Source organism: Ruditapes philippinarum, unplaced genomic scaffold (genome assembly GCF_026571515.1).
Source record: "Ruditapes philippinarum isolate M1 unplaced genomic scaffold, ASM2657151v2 ctg10724_1_1_1_1, whole genome shotgun sequence".
NCBI classification, from domain to species: domain Eukaryota; kingdom Metazoa; phylum Mollusca; class Bivalvia; order Venerida; family Veneridae; genus Ruditapes; species Ruditapes philippinarum.
Window position 1 is genome coordinate 11,412 of NW_026853700.1, and position 25,307 is coordinate 36,718.

The 25,307-nt window shown below is 35.7% G+C and overlaps 1 protein-coding gene across 1 annotated transcript; it reads right to left on the reverse strand.

The window, feature by feature from the left end:
* Positions 1-19,324: 19,324 nt before the first annotated feature.
* Positions 19,325-22,580, reverse strand: LOC132737579 (uncharacterized; the record flags this gene model as incomplete). Its single annotated transcript, XM_060724878.1, has 2 exons — positions 19,325-20,553; positions 22,399-22,580. Coding segments are annotated over 2 exons (1,019 nt in total), but the record flags the coding sequence as incomplete, so codon positions are not given.
* Between the last annotated feature and the right edge of the window lie 2,727 nt (positions 22,581-25,307).

The window sequence follows — 25,307 nt, forward strand, 5'->3', positions numbered from 1 at the left end:
AACAGTCGCAATATATTTCATATAGGAAATAATTTTTTTATTAATTGTTGATTGTTCATACACAAATATGGACCATTTGGGATGACATACATCCTTGTACTGTTTATAAAATTCATCTCCTGCATAACTCCTTAATGGGCCCCACAGAGACGACGCAGCTAGTAGCAAGGCTTATCAGTACGAGGCTTTAGCTTTAACTTGTCAGTGGTATTCATCGATGATTAACAAAATATTGATTTACTTGAAAGACAATTCTACTTAAAATCAAAACAAGAAACATGGCAATGCCATGAAACCAGGTTTTCAATTATCACCATTGTAGATAAATATGTTGTATTTGAAATACAAATACAAGCAACAAACAATGTAACTATGTGCAATGTAAAACATGAATAATGTAGGAGGAATTGCCACTGAAGAAGTGTTCACTATAATATTATGTATAAGGAAAAAAACAAAGGGCCATAATTAGGTCAAAAACTATCCAATCACAAAACCCCGACAATATGTGCCAGGGTGCTTGATGACAAAGCTTCTGTGAAAGTTTGAACAAAATCCGTTGAGAAATGTAGGACGAGTTCAGCACAGAAGAATTTGTTCACTATAATTATATTGATAATTCTGTATAATGAAAAACAAGTTACAAAGTAGACATGAAATAATATATCATATCTTTTTTAAATTACCTCCAAAGATGATATGACCTTTGACTGCCAAATCAAGTTAAAATCATGTAAACAGGATTTTCAATGTTAATGTCACTGTGACCTTGACCTTGGAGCCAGCCATGCGGAACATGCGTTCTGCACGTCATCTTGATGTGGTAAACATTTGTCTGAAGTTTCATCAAAATTCTTCAAAGGGTTGAAGAGTTACAGAGCGGACAGGATTTTCAATGTTAATGTCACTGTGACCTTGACCTTGGAGCCAGCCATGCGGAACATGCGTTCTGCACTTCATCTTGATGTGGTAAACATTTGTCTGAAGTTTCATCAAAATTCTTCAAAGGGTTGAAGAGTTACAGAGCGGACAGGATTTTCAATGTTAATGTCACTGTGACCTTGACCTTGGAGCCAGCCATGCGGAACATGCGTTCTGCACGTCATCTTGATGTGGTAAACATTTGTCTGAAGTTTCATCAAAATTCTTCAAAGGGTTGAAGAGTTACAGAGCGGACAGGATTTTCAATGTTAATGTCACTGTGACCTTGACCTTGGAGCCAGCCATGCGGAACATGCGTTCTGCACGTCATCTTTGATGTGGTAAACATTTGTCTGAAGTTTCATCAAAATTCTTCAAAGGGTTGAAGAGTTACAGAGCGGACACAATTTCGTTTGACGCCCGCCCGCCCATCCGCCCATCCGCCCAGCCGCCCATCCGCCCGCCATACCCCAATCTAATAACCAGGATTTTCAAAATTGAAAACCTGGTTAATAAACACTTAAACATTTTTGTGAATATATACGGACATTAATTGAAAGGTAAGTCATTATTCAGTCAAAATTGGCTGCTTCCAACAAAGAAGTTGAGAACATGCTTCTCGAATGCCGAACTAAAAAGTCACCTTTTGATGAGTCTTTAACTCAGCAAGAAGCCCCTCAGATAACAACTGACCCTTTGGAACCACCAGCTGCTGAAGATCCTCCTGCAGCTTAAAAGCAAACAAGTGAAACTGATGAAAGTTTCCAAAATATGGCTACTACCCAACAAAGCACAACATCACATTATCAAGACTCGTACTGGCTTATCAGTACGAGGCTTAAGCTTTAACTTATCAGTCGTATTCATTGATGATTAACAAAATATTGATTTACTTCAAAGACAATTCTACTTATAATCAAAATTAACACTTAAACATTTTTATGAATATATACAGACATTAATACCACTAACAAGTACCACTAACAAAGCTTTCCTAGTTTCTGACAAAAAAGATGCGGAAAAAATCAAGGAAAAATAAAAACGACCCAAAAACATAAAAACCTTCATGTTCCTACAGTAGAGGAGGTCGTCTGGAGACAACTTCAACCAAATACAAAACATGCATATTTTCTTCTACAAAAAATATGGACTGGCGCTTACACCATTCCTTAGAGCACTGGACCTCTTGAAGACAAATGGTAGCCAGGAAGACATAAGTTGTCTGATGGATACGTTTAAAATTCTTTGTCTTACTTTCAAGGCAACAAATACCTTTCGAGCAGAACGCATTGGCCGAGATATTCAGCCACAGTTTAAGGCTATATGCGATATTGAACCTTCAGCAAAAAATATATTCTATAATACATGAATATTCATGTCATATACTTAAAGTGGGTATCCCCTTATTGTACATCTACCAACAGTTAAGCTGTAACAATTTTTCAAAAGTCCCTGCGACAGTTGTGAATTTCCGCTCATCATCTGCGTGAAATTCGCGTGTCAATTACTGACATATTAATAATCGTAAGTCCATTTTTAGAGTGAGAAAACCCTTTTTAAGAGATATAATTACTCTTTTTTTATTGAAATTTTATGATGAATTTGTTTCATACAAAAATGAGGATTTTGCGGCCTAACTACCTAATCCTTTGGTTGGGTGGCAATGACCTGGATAGTGCTGGTGATGTTACCGTGGAGGAAGTGGCCCAACACCTTATTGCAACTGCCACTCTCTTCCAAAGGTAGATACAATCTACAACATGTGTTTATAATACAGCTAGTTCAAAGACGGTGTATACAAACTGTGAACCCTTCACTTTACAATGCAAAAGTAAAGGAAGTCAATAAATTAGTTCAAGAAAACACTAGAAATCTTCATAAGGTATCTTATTGGAAAATGCGACATTATGCTACACTATGTCTAGACCTTTTGAAACCTGATGGTGTTCATCTTAATGATGATGGGATGAATTACATTTATCACAATGTTAGAGGAGTCATCATTGAAAATTATTTAAATAAATTTATTTGCCATAGTCTAATTTGGAATAAGTATTCCTTATCATATACATACACATGTAAATATATTATAGTATAAAACATTGTATTATGCATTGAGCATTCTTATTCAGATGAGCAAACGAAAATCAATGAGTAAATACCGATCTACACCTTCGAAGGCACAGAAGTCTACAGCAGAATTAGACGAAATAATACCGGCTGTGACACAGTCAGTATTATCCACTTTAAAAGAAATGGGACTTCTTGGAGGAAAGGAACAATCACAAGATACCACACAATCGACAGATAAATCCACCAGCAACAGCCCTGTCAATTCTCAAGAGGCAGGTACATCACATTCTGGATCAGCAATTCCTTCATCTGTCCAGATATCTATTTCAGACACAACTCAACAAGTGGGAAAAGGTATTTCTCTAATAGTATAGGGGTTGACCCCAAACTGAAGGCGAAAGTTTGGGGGGATCAGTATTTGCCTCTATCAAGTTTGATAGCCTCTAAAGAGTTAGGAACTTTGACTTTCAAACATCACCCAGATGGGACAATTAGTCTAGAAAAAAAGGACAATGAAGAAATCAAGACTATGGAAGCATGGCACAATGCTTACACAATTTTTTTTCAGTGTACTTAGAAAAATCACCAAAGTTGGGTCCTGCACTTATGAAACATTCATCTACGGTACAGAATTTGGCAAAACTAGCTGGAACATATGCAGCAATAAAATACGACACTCAGTTTCGGAAACTTCATGAGTAAGGTCCAACAACAACACCATGGGACATGCCTAACATGGAGTTGTACAACAAAGCCATAGCAGACTGGTTAAGCTTCCAGCAAAAATTCAGGCCAGGACAAAGGGGTCAAACAAACAACCTTTTTCGTGGGAAACGCACACAAACCTGTAACCTGTATAATGAGAGAATTTGCTACAGAAACAACTGCTGGTTTCAACACATATGCATATGAAGATTTCTCACCCTCCTACCCAATTTTTAGTATAATTTTGCCTTTAACAATGTTAAATTGTTATGCCAATCTGCAAGGTAAATTCATTATTGGTTGATTGTTTAGATTAGTTTTCATAAATTTGTTTCATTGATACTATATTTAACATGCATAAAATTGTTGGCAGTTCTTTCCCCCAACTTTGTCTTTCAAGGAAATCATTTTATAGTTGAATTCTTTCTAGTCACATTGTATTTGTTTTATGCAATATTATATTTTCACGTTATCCGTCATTTCATCATTAAAATGACAATTTTCAAATCAACTAACTTTTGTTGTTTCTTTTCCCCTCAAGTCAAATATAAAAGTTTGAGCTTCGAAGGTGGATTCGATCATCACAGAAGCACTGTTTCCGGCAAAATGTAAACAAATTGCCGAGGAAAACATTAGCCAAAAAAACGTTAAAAAGCACTTAATGGACACTTTTTAGCACAAATTAAACAATAGACTGTAAAACAATAACTGGCAGCGGGCACTACAACCATAACATCATCACCATACACGACACCACTACGACACCACTACGCTCCAAGAAACATCTCACTGCGACGGCATATACTAAGTTAGTTGAAATCAACAAGGAGCGTGAGGAGGATATTTCGATTGAGGTAACGGTGAAATTGAAGGGCAAAGTGACTAAGTATGGAGTGGATGGGCATAGGCTGACAGGCCTTCTTGAAGACGATACTGACAAAATTGACTTCATAAGTTGGAAAGACATGGTCAACTATGTAGATGCCAACTTCCAGCAAGGGCAGACATATATTGTGAGAAATATAAGAATTAAACGCTGCTCCAAAATGTACACTAAGACAGGCAAAGATGTCCAGCTTCTGTTTACAAACAATACAACTGTCAGTCGGAGTGAAATGGGCCCACTACATCGTCAACCAAAAACAAGCGTCTCTTTTCTTAATCTAATGATGTATTTACATGACCATGATCAACAAGTTTTCTAGACCCTAGTCTAAGGGTAAACCTATTGTAAAAATAATACTATGACCACAGCAGATTTCGTACAGAAAAGAACCTTTTATAAATCAATATACTAGTATATTACTAGCTTTTTATGAATAGGCGGCTGGTCCGCAGTGAATAATTTTTAATTACAATGAAGTACAGGGTGGCCACATAATGAGATATGGGCCATCCCGTCATCATAGGGACCTCTCGGGTGTCCTTGGCAATGCCTTGGACAAACGAGAGGGCCACTATGTAAACAAGGCAGTAGCCAGGAACGTCGGGGTCCTAAAAGGGCTAGATGGTAAAATCACAAGTTTAAAAATTAGGACCCTTTCCAGTGAAATCAATTTGAAGATCAAACATGCGCTTAAGGTAACACCCCTCGTGTCGGGTAACATTTTCCTAGAATTTGCGTCTTCGGAAGCACTCAACAAAGCACTTTATCTACCCAAGTTTAAGCTTGGGGGAGTGGAGTGCATCGTAAAAGGACTGCCTCAGGAACGCCTTTATGAGATACACGGTATTCCGCTGGAGGAAGATCTGTCAGAATTCCAACACAAGGCAAATGTACCTGTGAAGTTCTTTGAAGGGGGCATAATAAATCTATAAATAAATATTTTGCATTTAATTGCATAAAAGTTAATTTTATAAATATTGATATATTACAAGTAAAAACAATTAAAATTATCGCCACCAACAGCTAAAATTGTGTTTAATGTAAAACGTAAAACACTTTTGGTTATGTTCTTTTATTATAAGATATTTGTTTTTTGCTGCAATGTCTTAGGAATGTTTGTAGGTGAAGCAGAGAAGGGATATGGAGGCTGGTACAAAACTCTCAAACAAACAAAGACAAATTTACAACATTGAAACTTGGACAACTGCTTTTCTATGATTTGTAGCTGTTTATTTGGAAACATCTCCATATTTGACAGCTGCCTTGATGAAATATGCAAAAATAGTCAGAGATGTTGCTTAGCAACCCATCAACCTGGACTGGCAAAACTTATGACAACAAGTTCTGCTTACTGAAATCCCAGATGGGCATGCCTTGTGATACAATGCATTATGAATTGTGGTTAAAGGCTTGCACCAATCCAACTCCTTATGTGCAAACAAATCCCCGGCCCTTTCGTTCAGAGCAATTCCCATCAAATAAAATAAAATCTGTAACAAATCAAAACTGTCCCAGTCCCTGTCAAAGATTTGGCCAAGTGTATGCTTGCCATTCAATAGATAAGAATGCAGGTCATCCAACTTCAAATTACCCCATTTTGTGAATCTGTAAAGGTACCCACTATGCCGGTTTTCCCTACCACATATGTCGAACAATTACCATAATCTTGTTCATGTTACACTTATGGCTTTATAAAGCCCAAATAACAATCTGATAATATGCTCCATACTAGCTTCAATTGAGTTTTTAGTGATTGTCGCAGTTAAAATAAAACTGTGCACATGGTCCAAATTTGAAAGCTGTATTAAAGGACAAGAAAGTAAGTCATTTCATCAAATTATCTTGGTCAGCTGATAATCAGTTTAAAAGTAGGTCACTTTATCAAAATCTAGGTCAGCTGACATTAAATTTAATTTTACATCTTAAACTGTGCTCATTGCTATAGGATCAAATAACAGAATTTTATTAATTTGACCCTGACGGTCAAGGACAATGGACGGACGACGGTCAAAAAGCGATCACAAAAGCTTACCTTGTCACTTTGTGACAGGTGAGCTAAAAAGTTGCATCAGCTGACCTTGAGATCTCTAGTTATCATGTTGGCATTATTGCATTACACTTTTACAGCAACAAAAGAAAAAGTATAAATAAAGTTGGAGCCATTTTATGTTTTGTTTGCATTTTTTATGTGTATGAAGATGACAATGATATTTCCCATGACCATATGTATCGTATTTGTCAGAAATATAGGTTTTTTTAGACCCCTTCTAGGTTGCACGTTTCCTAGTGTTTTTTCTTGAGCAACAAAAAAGGCAATTTCATAGAATTGAATTCCTAGAAGATACTTTAAAATTGGTAAGATAACAGGGGCCAATCTTATTTGTATGTCTATAGGGCAATTTTCGACTTAAAACGCTTTGTAAATCTTAGGTGCCATACCCCTTCCACTAATTTGTATCGTGTAAATTATTAATGTTTGTAAACTTTTTTCCAGCAGAACAATTCAGCAAAGTACATGTAATAATGTTTTCACTGTTAATCTGCATCAGTGCATGTTTTGAGTAGTATAATTTGTTGTTGCCACAGGCACAAGAACTTCATGCATGTGGACTAGAATCTACAAACACAAGGCTAATTAACTTAAAGCATGGAAAAAGGTAATATTCCTGATAAAACAAAATTGCAATATAGCAAATTTTCAATTTCAAAGGATAGTTCCCATAGTTCACTTCTAAGCCAGCTTTCATCTGCTAAATTAAAGGAATCTTCCAGAAAGGTAGAAATGTTGGCACATGTGGCCACACTTCAGGAACAAAATGACAATGAAGCTAAAAGGCTTAGATTAAAGCTAGCAGAGGAAAGATTAAAAATTAGAACCAAGTTGAAGATTAGTGATGCTAAATCAAAACTTATGGAGGATTTAGAAAAGAGTATTATTGGATAATACAGTGAGACCATTTTTTACCAAAAGGCTGTTCTATTCCAAGGTATCTATAACAGTGATCAGAGACTTACAGCACAGCTCACGCGGATTGTACATTTTTTGTGCTTCCTCCGCGATCAACGTACGAGAGAAATCTCTGCTTCTCCGCGAATCCACTCCCTAAATCGCGGAGATACAACTGTGACGCGTATCGCGGAGTTTTAGAGAGTGTAAAAGCACTAACTCGGAGGCTCTTCGAGAAAATCCATAATTTAATCGGTCACTAAGTAATGTACTTACATATTTATTTTTTACTGTTTTCCTTTTTTTTACTAAATTTATGTCATACGTTATTTGTTTATATTTTTGTTAGTTTTCATGTTAAGTTCGTCAAAAAATTGTCGTAAATACATCATCGATAACATGGCACTTGTATTCAAGTATTTTTTTATCTTTCCCAATTTGATTAACAAGTTATTATTTAAAACATGTTACAAAAGTATTTAAAGATGTCCCATTACATTGTATTATGTTATAATTTCTATTTCCAGGTGTGTCTGCAAAGGAAAGATGAAATGGAAAGTGATTTGGTGTTCTATTTATTTCAAATTCTTAACACAAACCATACTATACTTTAATGGCATTTTAAAGATGCTGTTACATATTTGCGATAAAAATATTTCTCTCATTGTCTAGTTCAAATGCCCAATAAAATTCTGTATTCAATACGATAATTATTAAGCGTGGTGTTACATTTTCAAAGGATATTTAAAAACAAAGAAAGGTGTTAAGTACATGTAATTTGAGTACTGGTTGTCATCGTTGCCTTTTTTCTCCCAATTTTACGTCTTCAGGTATGTTAATTACAGAAAGTTGTTAAAGTTTCAAAGGTAAGATTTCATAGTTAGAACCAAGAAAGCTTTGAGTAAGAGTAATTTGAGAACTGCATATCACAGACAGCTCACTTAAATACGACAACATTCTTATCTTCCTTCATTCTGCTTTAAATCTGTGACAGTGTATTTCTATAATTGTGCATTTCTAAAGTAAATATTAATTTGTGTTTGTTATTATTTGTTCCAAAGGGAAATACTTGGACATACTAGAGTTTGAAAAGTGTTTGTTATTTTGTTTCAAATCGATAAACTTGGATTTAAATGTGTTTTAATAGTAAGTGCTTTGTGCAGATAAGTGACTTTCAGCCATGTCGGCTATGCATCAGGTGACAAAGAGACACTCTCACTATCTAGTAAGGTATGATTGTGACAAGAAATTGCAGAAGAAGTTGTTACGCCAACCAAGCCCGTTGGGATGTCACCAGAGCCTCTGCCGTCGACAACAGGTGCTTTCCGCTATGAAGAAGTTATGCCAACAACGCCTGTTGTGAATTCATCGGCGCCTACACTGTTGACACCACGTCTCAGCCATGAAGAAGTTTCAACGCCTACAACGTCTGTTTCATCAGAGCCGTCTTTACGCCACGCACTTTCTGTCAGAGTGGTATTAGCAGCCTCCAGCAGCTTCTATCTACTGTGAATGTACTTGTAAATCAAAACACACAACTTATTAAGGACAACAGGATGTTGCTTCAAAATGTTGAGAGACAGTCCTTGCTATTAAGCAAATTAAGTGCGGATTTCCACTAACTGTCTAACAAAGTGGACTCCATGTCAGTGAGGGTAAACGAAAGTCCAAAGATGATTGTGCCCCATGCTTTGCTTGAGCCCAAGAAGTTGAGGAAGTGATAATGTCTGACTATGCTTAAAGTGATAATGTCTGACTATGCTTAAAGTGATAATGAGGTACATAATATCAAAAGTGATAGTAACAATGCTGGACACTTTGCGTCCAATTTAGTTAAGAGGTTATTTACAGAACTCTTTGGTATCTTATCTACATCTAAACACACTTAAGGCATTTCTGGTGTTTAAACACTTTTCGGTGTAATTTCATCTTTTGGTTTATAGAAAATTTTTCCACCACTAGGTGTCGCATGCAAATTTTTATCTGAAAATTTTTTCACTTTATTTTATTTATTTCTCGTCAAAAGTAAATCTCAAGAATTATTTATTTGGGAAAACTTATTTATTCTACCACGTGGATTCATAACGCAAGCAGCTTCTGGGTAAAAAGCAAATAGTTTTATCGGCGTGAGCTACAACGACGGGCATTAGCTGACCTACTTAGGATAGCGTGGGTTTGTTACATAAATTGTATCGTTCCTTTCATTAATCTCTTTGTTAGAGAATTGTTATGAATGTTTTGTTACTGGGCCACTCTTTTACAAAGCGCCTCCAGAGATGGTGTGGTACGAAATGTTTGTTCAATTTAAATTTAGATTCAGACCGGGTGCAAGTATATTGGCATGGAGTGGGCAGAGCTTATGTAACGTCAAAGTCTAAAGCGAAATCACTTTGGTGTGATGTATATTTGGTAAATGAATTGGAGATAGACTGCACAGTCGTAGACATTGGAAGTAATGATTTATGCATCCCAAATTTGCAGCCAAGCATTATTGATTTATGTACAAATATATTTAGTCGTGGTTGTCAAATTGTTGTCATCTATGAAATTTTACATACAGCTGTTGACCATGCATTTAATGCCAAGGCTGACGCAACAAATCAGTTATTAAAATCATATTGTGAAGACAAGTCTTCCCAATATTTTGGACTCCCGAACGGAACAACTTCAATCGTCAATTTATTAGGGATTATGTAGTGAGTGACGGTGTTCATGTTGACAATGTAAAGGGCATGCCTCGTTATTATCAGTGTTTCTGCCAGAGCGCGTTTTTGCGTTTTTGGCGCACTATTTTCAGCCATGACGCAATGAAATTTAGTTAGTGCGTATTTTGTGACGCAAGAATTTCACCGTCGCTGATTTCAACACAAGTCAGATATACAGACTATAAACCGTCAATTCAGTATAAAAATGTACGGAATGTTTACCGTACGCTCCACTATAATTTTAATGAGAAATGAAATTTACCGGGTCCGTGGTCCGGCATTTAGCCAATTTCAACTAGTTAATAAACGCTTGCATTTATACGTTACTGCATATATTGAAAGCGCCCAGACAAAATTATTTATTTTGTTGTCGTCATATTCTGCGAACGAATAACTGTCTGCTGGAAAATGCAGTCTGCGTATATGTTAGTGTTCATCTGTGCTGTTCTACAGAAATTAGAAACTTCGAAGGGAGCGATAGCGACAGGAGAATGTTTCTAATTTCTGTAAAACAGCTAAGGATGAACACTAACATATTTAGTGTCAAGCTTTATTTGGCCCTTGATTACGTCACTAGGCGGTACTACGAAGCACTATGAAAAATAGAAGGCGACAATGAACGAATTTCAATATAGTATCGACTTTCTTTCTTCTATGAAAATTAACACACATAATTTTTAAGAAATACAGCGTTATTATTGGATGACAAATAATCCAAAATAGCAGAGATTGACCAATTTCTTCACGAAAAATATACAAAATATTGTAAATAAAACTTATAAAGTGTTACCTGTTGTTTTTTTTTACATTTTTGTTAAATTTATTGGCATGACCCTTATGAATTTGAAATGACCCCTAAAATATCATACAGGGGGTCATAAAAGACCCTCAGAAAATCAGAGCTGGCAGAAACACTGTATTATACTTCAGTTAGAGGCTCAATTTTATTGGCTAAAAAACATTTTCCACAATAAGTTTCATATATTCACATGTATATATTCATATGTATATATATTTCTTTTACATGTTTGTTCATACCTTTGTGTTTCAGATTTATATACACTCAAACCAGGGATTGACTGATAGTTGCGTGGGACAATTAATTCATGTGAAGATTTGATTTGGTATTGCTAGCATTAAAAGATTTGCCATTGATAAGTAAGTGATAATTGAATTGTCCTTTCACTGATGAATTATTTTCCATTTATTCATTTGGGAATTGTGTTGTCATACACTTCCCATCTATTCTGATACTTTTGGACCATTATTCTAATAGGGTCCTTTGTTAGCAACATTTATTGCCCTGAGTTGGCTTTGTTATACCGTCACATCCATCAGTTGATACCCAGGATATACATGGTATGGTTAACCATTTGCATATGGTTTGCTCCCTTTAATACATTCTGCCAGTCAGATATTTACACATGCATGTGTTTGTTCAGGGATGCACAATTCTACCATACTATTAATACTATTCATTCAATTATTGTCACCTGCGTGTGATTTTTTTCTGGGTTACACTGGTTGGATACCTTTCTACAAGTACACTATTACCACTGGTTTCCAGTTGGTCATATTCATTTACTGTACAAGAAGACTATTTTATACCTTATCAAAGTGGGATTATCCCAACATATTGTAACCACCTGTAATTAATTCTTGTAAGACATTACATTTCAGAATTTCTAAAGTCACATGCAACAAAGCTAAATCTGGTAAGAAACAAAAGAAAAAAGACTGCAACAAGTTGGCACAACTCATTGCCACTGCCATCAGCAAAGACGAAGAAGTACTGAAGGAAATAGTGGATTTGCTGCCTACCACGGATAAAGATGACGGTACGGCCATTTCTGACATTGACTCGAACCAGGAAGTCCAATCCATGCCCTCTAATCATGAACAAATGGACACCCATGAGGATGATGTTAGTATAAGCACCATCGATTCTGGACCTGGTTCCCTTACTTTGGATGAAAACTCAGTGGATTTAGGAACATTTAGTCCTGTCCATCCTCCTATAGAACCAAAACTAAGGCAGCAGTTATGGAATCGAGAATTTGTAGATCTGGGGGTTCTATATTTTAGGAAAGAAAATGTACAAAAAAACACTACAATCCAGGAATCTGGAAATAAAACGGTCATGTCTATCCAAGAGGGGTCTAAGAAACAAATAAATACCATACTTACTTGGTCTAGGGCTTTTCAACAATATGCAGACGTGTATTGTTGCAAGTACCCTTTGGAGAGTAGCCAACTTTTCCAATATATGTCTATCATACAAAAGTTGGCCCAATCTACTGATAACTGGTTGTTGTATGACACTAAGTTTAGGCAGCTTAGGGCAACAAACTCTCAACCATGGGGGATAATTCATACAGAAACATTTCTTTTTTGCTCAATTGACAAGCCAACCAATCACCGGGTCCAAAACAACAACCATTCCTTTCGGATATACCTCCCGCCCCACATCTTTCAAAGAAAAGGTTACTGTTGGGAATTTCAAAAAAGATCTCTCTTGTTCAAAAAAGTCCTGTTCTGTCAGTCACAAATGTGCAAACTGTGAAGGACAGCATGCAGCCATCTCCTGCCACCTTGACTATAGAAAATTCAGACAATGCAACAAAACAGGAGACAACACAGCCAAGTAATAAGGGCTTCAGGGTATTCATTGGCCAAGACCAATGCACCTTTGAAGTTCGAAGGTAAAGGGCCCATGAGTTGTCGAGATATTGATCAGAAACTGGTTTTACCTATTGGGTCAATGTGATCTTGACCTCTGACCCTTTGACCACAAAATTCCATTGAGGTTATCTTCTGACCAAAAGCAATGCATTTGTGAAGTTTGTAGGTCAAGGGTAAATAGTTTGTTCAGTTATTGATAGGAAACTGTTTTGACATAAAATGTCAATGTGACTTTAACCATTGACCATCTGACTCTAAAAACAATAGGGGTCATCTATTGGCCAAGACCAATGCACCTATGAAGTTTGAGTGCCAAGGGCCAATGGGTTGTCAAGTTATTGATCGAAAAATGTTTTTACCTACAAGGTTAATAGGACCTCAAGTGACCTTTGACTCCAAAATCAATAGGGGTCATCTGCTTGCCAAAACCAATGCACCTACAAAGTTTGAGGGCCCATTGTCAAGTTATGATTGGAAACGGTTTTTACCTATAAGGACAAGGTAACCTTGACTTTTGACCCCAAAATCTATAGGGGTCATCAACTGGTCATGAACAATCCCCATACCAAGTCTGAAGTTCCTAAGCTTATGTGTTAGTTATTGATCAGAAACCGTTTGGTATACGGACCGACTGATCTACCTACAGACCAACAAATGCAAAGCAATATACCACCACTTCTTTGAAGGGGGGCATAATAAATCTATGAATAAATATTTGCATTTAATTGCATGATAGTTAATTTTTTTATAATATTGATATATTATCAGTAAAAACAATTAAAATCATCGCCACATGGCTGAAATTGTGTTTAATGCAAACCTACGATCCTTTATTAATATGTTCTTTTATTATAAGATATTTGTTTTTTGCTGCCATTTCTTATGAATGTTTGTAGGTGAAGCAGAACGGATATGGAGACTGGTATGTAAGCTTCAAATAGCCAAGCTAAAAGAGGAATAGCTAACATACAAACAAAATCACGACAGATAAAGTCTCCCTCTATCAGTGTTAAAACTTGCTTAAAAAGGGGAACTAAAAACATTACAAAACAAGAGGGCCATGATGGCCCTGAGGTCGCTCACCTGTATATAGGCCCCCCACCCCCGGGCCAATTTTTACCCAAGGGCTTTTATTTGTTTATTTGAACAGACTTGGTAGACACCCATAAGAAGATGTTTCATGCTAAACATCTAAGTTCTAGCTCATTGGCTTTTTTAAAAGAAGATTTTTAAATTTTTTACTATACACATATAGTTAAAAACAATGTCACCCCTGGAGCAGGGCCAGTTTTGACCCCCGGGCGTTTATTTTAACAAACTTTGTAGATATTTACTTAAAGATGTTTTATGCTTAATATCTAAACTCTAGCTATTTGGGTTTTTCCAAAGAAGATTTTTAAGTTTTTGCTATACACATATAAGGAAAATCAATGACCCCCCCCCCCCCCGGGCGGGGCCAGTTTTGACCCCAGGGCTTTTATTTGAACATACTTGGTAGACACCCATTAGAAAATGTTTCATGCTAAATATCTTAGCTCTAGCTCTTTGAGTTCTTTAAAAGAAGATTTTTTAAGTTTTTACTAAATGCAAATAGGGAAAATCAATGACCCCCGGGGCGGGGCCAATTTTGACCCCAGAGCTTTTATTTGAACAAACTTGGTAGACACTCATTAGAAGATGTTTCATGCTAAATATCTGAGCTCTAGCTCTTTGGATTCTTTAAAAGAAGATTTTTTAAGTTTTTACTATATGCATATAGGGAAAATCTATGACCCCCTGGGGCAGGGTCAATTTTGACCCCAGGGCTTTTATTTGAACAAACTTGGTAGACATTCATTAGCAGATGTTTCATGCCAAATATCTAAGCTCTAGCTCTTATGGTTCTTTAAAAGAAGATTTTTTAAGTTTTTACCATATGCATATAGGGAAAATCAATGACCCCCGGGCGGGGCCAATTTTGACCCCAGGGCTTTAATTTGAACAAACTTGGTAGACACTCACTAGAAGATGTTTCATGCTTAATATCTTAGCTCTAGCTCTTTGGGTTCTTTAAAAGAAATTTTTTTAAGTTTTTACTATATGCATATAGGGAAAATCTATGACCCCCTGGAGCGGGGTCAATTTTGACCCCAGGGCTTTTATTTGAACAAACTTGGTAGACATTCACTAGAAGATGTTTCATGCCAAATATCTAAGCTCTAGCTCTTATGGTTCTTTAAAAGAAGATTTTTTAAGTTTTTACCATATGCATATAGGGAAAATCAATGACCCCCGGGGCGGGGCCAATTTTGACCCAAGGGCTTTAATTTGAACAAACTTGGTAGACACTCACTAGAAGATGTTTCATGCTTAATATCTTAGCTCTAGCTCTTTGGGTTCTTTAAAAAAAGATTTTTAAAGTTTTTACTATATGCATATAGGGAAAATCAATTACCCCCTGGGTCGGGGCCAATTTTGACCCCAGGGCTTTTATTTGAACCAACTTGGTAGACATTCACTAGAAGATGTTTCATGCCAAATATCTAAGCTCTAGCTCTTATGGTTCTTTAAAAGAAGATTTTTTAAGTTTTTACTATATGCATATAGGGAAAATCAATGACCCCCGGGGCGGGGCCAATTTTGACCCCAGGGCTTTAATTTGAACAAACTTGGTAGACACTAACTAGAAGATGTTTCATGCTTAATATCTTAGCTCTAGCTCTTTGGGTTCTTTAAAAGAAGATTTTTAAAGTTTTTACTATATGCATATAGGGAAAATCAATTACCCCCTGGGTCGGGGCCAATTTTGACCCCAGGGCTTTTATTTGAACAAACTTGGTAGACATTCATTAGAAGATGTTTCATGCCAAATATCTAAGCTCTAGCTCTTACGTTTCTTTAAAAGAAGATTTTTTAAGTTTTTACTATATGCATATAGGGAAAATCAATGACCCCCAGGGGCGGGGCCAATTTTGACCCCAGGGCTTTTATTTGAACAAACTTGGTAGACACTCACTAGAAGATGTTTCATGCCAAATATCTAAGCTCTAGCTCTTATGGTTTTTTAAAAGAAGATATTTAAAGTTTTTTCTTTTGGTTGCCATGGCAACCAGAGTTCTGCATGGAATTAAATTCTTTGAACAATTTTTAAAGGTGACCACCAAAGGAACATTCCTGTGAAGTTTGGATGAAATTGGCTGAGTGGTTTATGAGGAGATGTCATTTAAAGCAAAAGTTTACGGACGGACGGACGGACGACGGACGGACGCCGGACGGAAAGTGATCACAAAAGCTCACCCTGTCACTTTGTGACAGGTGAGCTAAAAAACACACAAAGGAACAGAAGACCACCTCCTCCCAGAAAGAAGGCTAATAACACCAAAGAACAGTACCAGAGGAGGATGATATCTTGGATAAGGCTTACCACGGGTCCTTAACTTCCAGTGACGTATCAGATTCTGATATGGATGAGGACAATTTCAATCAAATAACAGCAAATCATACAACTAATTTTGTTCAAAATGGTGGGTATGATGGCACACTTTTAAACACTTTTATGCCAAAATAGTCAGAGATATAGCAACCCATCAACCTAGACTGGCATGGCAAAACTTATGACAACAAGTTCTGCTTACTGAAATCCCAGATTGACATGCCTTGTGATACAATGCATTATGAATTGTGGTTAAAGGCTTGCACCAATCCAACTCCTTTTGTGCAGTCAAATCCCCGGCCCTTTCGTTCAGAGCCATTCCCATCAAATAGAAGCTGTAACAAATCAAAACTGTCCCAGTCCCTGTCGAAGATTTGGCCAAGTGTGTGCTTGCCATTCAATAGATAAGAATGCAGGTCATCAAACTGCAAATTACCCCATTTTTGTAATTTCTGTAAAGGTACCCACTATGCCGTTTTTCCCTGCCAGGTATGTCGAACAATTACATGTTACACTTATGGCTTTATAAAGCCAAAATAACAATCTGATAATATGCTCAATACTAGATTAAATTGAGTTTTTAGTGATTGTTGCAGTTAATATAAAACTGTGCACATGGTCCAAATTTCATAGCTGTATTAAAGGACAAGACAAGAGCGATCAGTAATCACATGTGTCGCCTCATGATGGCCAATTTCATGTTGGGACAAATTTTGTGACAGACGGACAGACAGACAGACGGACAGTGCACAACTAGACTTTGTACTGATCATTCCTGTAAAGTTTGGATAAAGTTGCACCAGTAGTTTATGAGGAGTAGTTCGGACAAGCTTTTGCGTATCTGGCAACACACAGAAAAAAACTCCTTTTTATCAAAGGGCCATAACTCGGCAAAAAATCATTCAACCGGAAAACACGTGCAATATGCGCAAGGACTTGAGCTACAGATCAATTCTGTAAAGTTTCATTGAAATTGCATAAGTGGTATAAGAGAAGTAGTCTGGACAAACTTTAAAAATAAAAATTATTAAAGGGCCTTAACTCAAACAAAAATCATTGAACTGGAAAATGCTGACAATATGCACAACAAGACTTGGTACTGATCATTCCTGTAAAGTTTGGATGAAATTGCACCAGTAGTTTATGAGGAGTAGTCCGGACAAGCTTTTGTGTATCTGGCAACACACAGAAAAAGAAACCTTTTTATCAAAGGGCCATAACTCGGCCAAAAATCATTCAACCGGAAAACCCGTGCAATATGCGCAAGGACTTGAGCTACAGATCATTCCTGTAAAGTTTCATTGAAATTGCATGAGTGGTATAAGAGAAGTAGTCCGGACAAACTTTAAAATTAAAAATTATTAAAGGGCCATAACTCTGACAAAAATCATTGAACCGGAAAATCCTGACAATATGCACAACTAGACTTGGTACTGATCATTCCTGTAAAGTTTGGATGAAATTGCACCAGTAGTTTATGAGGAGTAGTCCGGACAAGTTTTGTGACGGACGGACGGACAGACGGACAGACAGACAGACAGACAGACGGACAGACGGACAGACGGACAGACAGACGACGGAGAAGTGATCCCTATATGTCGCCACTACTCCGTAGAGGCGACACAAAAATAAGTCATTTCATCAAATTATCTTGGTCAGCTGATATCAGTTAAAAAGTAGGTCACTTTATCAAAATCTAGGTCAGCTGACATTAAAGTTTAATTTTACATCTTAAACTGTGCTCATTGCTATAGGATCAAATAACAGAATTTTATTAATTTGACCCTGAAGGTCAAGGACAATGGACAAGGACAATGGACGGACGAAAAGCTATCACAAAAGCTCACCCTGTCACTTTGTGACAGGTGAGCTAAACAGTTGCATCAGCTGACCCTGAGGTCTCTAGTTATCATGTTGGCATTATTGCATTACAAAAGAAAAAGTATAAATAAAGTTGGAGCCATTTTATGTTTTGTTTGCATTTTTTATGTGTATGAAGATGACAATGATATTTCCCATGACGATATGTATCGTATTCGTCAGAAATATAGGTTTTTTTTAGACCGCTTCTAGGTTGCACGTTTCCTAGTGTTTTTTCTTGAGCAACAAAAAAAGGCAATTTTATTGAACTGAATTCCTAGAGGATACTTTAAAATTGGTAAGATAAGAGGCCAATCTTATTTGTATGTCTATAGGGCAATTTTTGACTTAAAACGCTTTGTAAATCTTAGGTGGCCATACCCCTTCCACTAATTTGTATCGTGTAAATTATTAATGTTTGTAAAAAAAATTCTAGCAGAACAATTCAGCAAAGTACATGTTATAATTTTTTTACTGTTAATCTGCATCAGTGCATGTTTTGAGTAGTATAATTTGTTGTTGTCACAGGCAAAAGAACTTCATGCATGCGGGCTAGAATCTACAAACACAAGGCTAATTAACTTAAAGCATGGAAAAAGGTAATATTCCTGATAAAACAAAATTCCAATATAGCCAATTTTCAATTTTAAAGGATAGTTCCCATAGTTCAGTTCTAAGCCAGCTATCGTGTTAAATTAAAGGAATCTACAAGAAAGGCAGAATTGTTGGCACGTGAGGCGGCACTTCAGAAACAAAATGACATTGAAGCTAAAAGGCTTAGATTAAAGCTAGCAGAGGACAGATTAAAATTAAAACCAAGTTGAAGATTTTTGATGCTAAATCTAATGGAGGATTTAGAAAAAGAGTATTATTGGAAAATCAGTGAGAGATCATTTTTTACTGAAACAGCTGTTCTATTCCAGAACAGTGATCAGAGACTAAAAATATAACAATGTCTTGAAAACTTAATAAATCAAAAGTAGAAATAGAAAAATTTACAGGAAACCCTATGGATTATACAACTTATTCAGCAATTTGATTCTAAAGTTAGCAAAAAATAACAATTCTTAAGATGAAAAAATAACTTATTTATTACAAGTGGGTATTCGCATTTAGATGCTGAATTGGATTTGGTGCAGCAAGGAAGGAATTCAAGGAAAGATATGGGGATTTTGATGTTGTGGCAAATACCCATGTCAGGAAAGCATTAGAATGGCCAATTGTGAAAAGCGGGGACCCAAAGGCTTTGGACATTCACAACATTTTTCTAGGCTGACAAATGAATGACAAAGCTGACAAATTAATGACAAAGCTGACTAATTAATAACAAGGCTGACAAATGAATTAAAAGACTGACAAATGAATGTCTGGGCTGACAAATCAATGACAAGGCTGACAAACAACACCATATCAATATTCCTCCACTATTAGTGGTGGAGAAAAAAATTTAACTAATCATCTACCCTAAACATAAATAATCTGCACTAATTAATCAATGATCCCTTTCAAACCTGTCTCGTTTTCTTCACATTTCTTCAATAAGTTTCTTCCGTCTCGGCTTCACATTTCCACCCCATTGCTGTTCTAATTCTCTCTTCGACTGGTTCACAGATTCAAGTTCAACTGACAACAATGAATTAACAATCTGTAACTCTGAAATCATTCCATGAAGAGCCATCCCATAAGTCTGTGCCCAGCTCAAATAAAATTCACATTTCTTGAGAACTTGAAAATACGTAGATTTCAATCTATTCAGTGTTTCCTTTACAGATGTTTTCCCACCAAGTTTTGTCTTTTTGCACATACTTTTATATGCCTTCTTGAAAATTTGACATATTTCTGATAAAGCTGCCATCAAATATTTCAATGGTTCATTTTCCCCAATACCAGTTATGATGATTTCAATATCCTTTAATATTGATATATTAAACTCTGGACTTGAGTCAAAACTTTGTTGTTTATTTGTAAGCTTTCTCATGCAGAATTGCACAGCTTCATCAACTGACCCACATGTGTGACCTTCACCTAAAACATCAGACAATTCCAAGATGTCTGCTGCACACTCTGTTGCCATGGTAACCTGCTCTCCATTATGGAGTCTGCACACATAGCAATACACAAACAACACATTTATTACATTGTACTTCACATCTGCTGAGGGTTTGGATTTTAATATGTTTGAAATATTTGGAATTTCTTGACAAATATTTGGCACAGCACTGAGTGCCCTTGACTTTGCACTTGATGAACTTCCTTCAACTTCAGTAACTAAAGAGGCTGTTGCTATCCACCAGGGTGTCCAAATCTCTACAAGATTTCCAAGGCGACCATCTCCCACCATAATATCAAATTCTTTCTTTTCCTACACAAAAAGATAGGTAGCTATTAATATCAGAGTTTAAACTAGCCATTTATATTTATAGTTTGATTTAAAGAACTGATATGTAAAAAACAACATAAAATAACAGGTACATGTATCTTCAATAAGGGTTTATCAAAAAGGATGAAGATATCTAAAATGTCATTTTCATTTTTTCTACATGCATAAAAATGCCTATGAAAATCAAATCAATTCTAATTTACATTCTTTAGTGTTACTGGTTTTAATGCAGATTTTAACACATTTTTTGGTCATATCTTGATGGTCAATTAGTTAAAAAATTAATAACAGAAGAAGTCAGTTAAAGTCCTTTTCTTAGATGGAATCAAATCACAAGGAGTCACCTTCAGTATATACCAGCACTTCAGCATTGTAAAATCACCATATAATAACATTTTCAAGCATGACTGGTAGTAAAAGCTCAAACTTTAAACATAGCAAGATGTGTTTTTTTCCTTATCTTACGAAACAAAGTTGACACAGATAAACATTTAATTTAAAGGTAACACTTATATCACAATACTCATTTTTTTAAATAAATTCCAGGGTCGTTTTTTTAGCAGTAGTTTTGATAAAATTTCACATATTCATCAGTCTTCACGAAAAACTTTAAAAAGCACAGGACAATCGGGCCAGTAAAATATCAAATCTTACTGGACCTGGTGATTTTTAGCCGGACCAAATACATAGATAGGTAATAAAATTGATGGGAACAGGAAAACACTTTATCATGCTTCCCTTGTAATTTTGAAAGAAGCATAAAACGTCTTGTATTCTGGGCCATATGTTGACAGCTTTGAAAAATCTTTAAGGACCAAATGTTTAGGCAAAATTGACTAGACTGAACATGAACAACGCAATTTGCTTCAAACAAATCACGTTCACACAAAATATTTACTTAACTCAATAATCACAAAATCATAGCTAAATAATGACCATAATAAACAATTGTTTAATTTCCGTAACTGTACGGTGCGGTACAGAAAATATTCAAGAAAAAAATTGGCGGCCTCCATTACTCAATACAATTTAGACATCTCTCGCTGTGTTTTGAACATTTAGGACAGAATTGATGGGTCTCATTTGCAAAAAAGGCAAAAAGATCAATCTATTAGAGAACCCTGCTTCATTATTTTGATGAATTTTTCTTATAATATTTTTTCATGACAAAAAATCTACTGGTCCGTTGGACCACCAACCTTGCAATAATCACCTGACCGATGCTAAGTTTAGTGGCCTCGGGCCTCGGACTGGCGTTTATTTCGAAGACTGATTCATGGGACTGTAAATTATCATAGCTAAAATATAGAAATTCACATATGGGGTAGTTGCATAAAACATGAAAAAAGCAGCTTACACATAACAGACAGGAAACTAATGGTACTCCAAAGCACCAGAAATATTATAGTTTGTTTTGTTTATGACACACCAAGCGGTATAGGTCATATGGTGTCAGAACAGGAAAGATGGTTTTGGCTAACCTAAGTCTAGATGTTACATTTACAATCTTCAAAGCAACACCAGGGGTCAAAATCACCCCACATGGAGATAAACGAGGCATAGACTCGCATTACTTGAACCCACAGTCGCCTCTAATGATCACTTAGAGATAAACAGTGGCTACAATTCTTATACTTTAACTACTAAAGGCAACCACTCAGCCAAAATGAATGAAAATTGGCCAAGGTGTGGAAAAGGGGTAAAAGACAAATCATTAATACTCCAATAAATGAATCTTGTATTACATCAAACAGACAACCTCTATTAGTATTACTAAGACTGTTTATCAAATCAAAAGCTCTTATTATAGGAAAGAAAGCAAATCACCTGATCTGTGAGACGATTCCAAACTTCCCTAGTATCTTTATCAAGGTCAAGGTCATGAAGTCTTTCATGAAGGTCATCTTCAGGTTCATCAAGGTCATTCAAATCTGGGTCAGTCTCTGCTCTTTTTAACATGTCAAGGACTTTTTGTTTGTCTTCAGCATCAGCAGAGAAGTCCTTTAAACCTGAGAAGTAAAATTTAAAAAAAAAAAAAAAACATGATAATCAAAATTGCAAATAATTAAGAACGATTTCAATCCAATTTTTAGAAATTTTATGAAATAAGACAATAAAAAGTTTTAAAGTGTTTAATATTCCTGTATAAATCTATGTAAAATAAATGAGCCCTCTGGAAGGGGCAAACATGACCATGACATGATGCTACATGTACATGTAAATTATCGTACCTCTCCACCTTACAGAGTTCAGGAAAAAGATTTTTTAAAGGCTTCATAATTATACGACTGTTCTTTTTACTTCTTGTAACCTACTTCAAAGGTTTCAGAACCATAAATATAAAGGGCAACATAAGGATTATTCCTGTGAACCCAAGTATAAATTTATGTTTTAGTTAGCAAGAGTTGTTTAACAACATTGTGAATAAATAACATACAAATGTCCAGTCATTGAATTTAGGATTTTGAAATTACTGGCCCGAATTCAAGTTTTGAATTAATTCTACTATATATTAAACTAAATTTTCTTAAATTTAGTTACAGTGCCCCGAACTAATTTTTTATGGCCTTGGGCCACCGGGCCATTGCTAAAGCCATCTCTGAAAAATTATATGTTAGGATGATGTAGTTCTCAGGTGAGCTAAAAAAGCACACCTTAAAACCCAGTAATTAACACTTTTGAAAATCTCAAACCAATGAAATAACTCCATACAAAAATAAAGGGGAACAATCTGCTGCAGTATTTTGGATTTTTAAAAATTTGACATATGGGGAAAAAGGTGCGTTATAGTTTCATATGATGATTGAACAGTTATTACAAATAATAACAAGCAATTATCATAGTATTGCAAGCAATCCATAAGTCCCCTACCGGTTAGAACCCCAGCAACATTCTGATGGGCCACTGGCCATTCAATTTTACCAGTGAATGAATGACATGAATGAACTTAAATCTTCTGAGTTCTAAGTTTGTCTATATCACAGTAATGTGTTAAGTTTCCCTACCTAGTAAGGAAATTATGTTTAACCAACCTTGTCATATTATTACGATGTGGGATTTTAAAGTAAATCCTATAAGGAATGAAGAAGTTTGAGTAAAAAATACCAATTTCTCGAAAAAAATCTAAGTTCAAGGAGGACAGAATTCTGGAAATAGTCTTGCTAGAGTATTTAACCTTCTCAAAAATGTTGAGTGATAATAAGAAACATATATATGAAGTTTGAAGTAGATACATTAGGAAATAAAGAAGTTACTTAAAAAAGACAACATTTTTTTCCCCATAAAAATTCTAAGTTCAAGGGAGGTAATTCTGATAATTTTTGTGCTAGAGTTGTAAACCTTGTCACATATGATGTGGTTGATGACCAGAAACTGATATTTAAAGTTTGAAGTAAACACCTTAAGAAATAAAGAACTTATAGTGAAAAAGCTGAAAAATTTAAATCAGAATTCTTGAAATTCAGGCTATTTGTTGCCATAGCAACCAGAATTTTCAACATAGGAAGAAAAGAAAAAGATGTGTATAATCTCCAGACTGCCATCTTCCCATATTTCAAGTTTCATAAAAATATTTTCAGTACTTTTTGAGTTATCACTGGATCCAGTTTATGTATTAAATTTGCCATATTTTCAGTCTATTTGTTGCCCTAGCAACCAGAATTTTCAACATAGGAAGAAAAGAAAAAGATGTGCATAATCTCCAGACTACCATCTACCCATATGTCCAGTTTCATAAAAATATTTTCAGTACTTTTTGAGTTATCACTGGATCCAGTTTATGTGTTAAATTTGCCATATTTTCAGACTATTTGTTACCATAGCAACCAGAATTTTCAACATAGGAAGAAAAGAAAAAGATGTGCATAATCTCAAGACTGCCATCTATCCATATATCAAGTTTCATAAAAAAATTTAAGTACTTCTTGAGTTATCACTGGATCCAGTTTATGTGTTAAATTTGCCATATTTTCAGACTATTTGTTGCCATAGCAACCAGAATTTTCAACATAGGAAGAAAAGAAAAAGACGTGCATAATCTCCATACTGCCATCTATCCATATATCAAGTTTCATAAAAATATTTATAGTACTTTTTGCGTTATCCCGGGATCCAGTTTTGTGGACGGATGGACTGACAGACAGACAGATGGAGGGTAAACCTAAAGTCCCCTCCGGTTAAACCGGTAGGGGACTAATTAAATTTTATCATATTTAAATGCTCAATATAAAAAATTATTCATTTATTATGAATTTAGTGTCCTTTTACTTGTGAGAGTTGTACCAAAACAGTGCAATCAGATCTCTGTCGAGTGTCATTTGTTGGCAGTTTGAGCTTGAATATTACTTGCTATGTATAATCAGCAAAGGTCAGTCAGTGTTGCTTCCTTAAAGAGTAATCATTCTAAGATTACACCAACATTGTTAAGAACGGTGAAGAGTTGATAAATATATACGCTGAAAACTAAGATGCTAGTGACTTTATATATAAAATGAGAGTAATTTTAGTCATAACAATCATTTTTTTTCATATCAATTGATTTTTGTTAATACTTATGATGTTAGGATGATAATTAAATGTTTTGGGTTGTAGAGGGGGGGACGGGAGTATAGAGTAAGTCATGGCAAACACGCCGCACACCTGTGGGCCTGGGCAGGAACTTTTTATTTTTAGAGCTTCTTTTCCCTCAGAAATCTAAGTCTCTTTTTAGATTATGATTAAAGAAATTAGTTAAATTT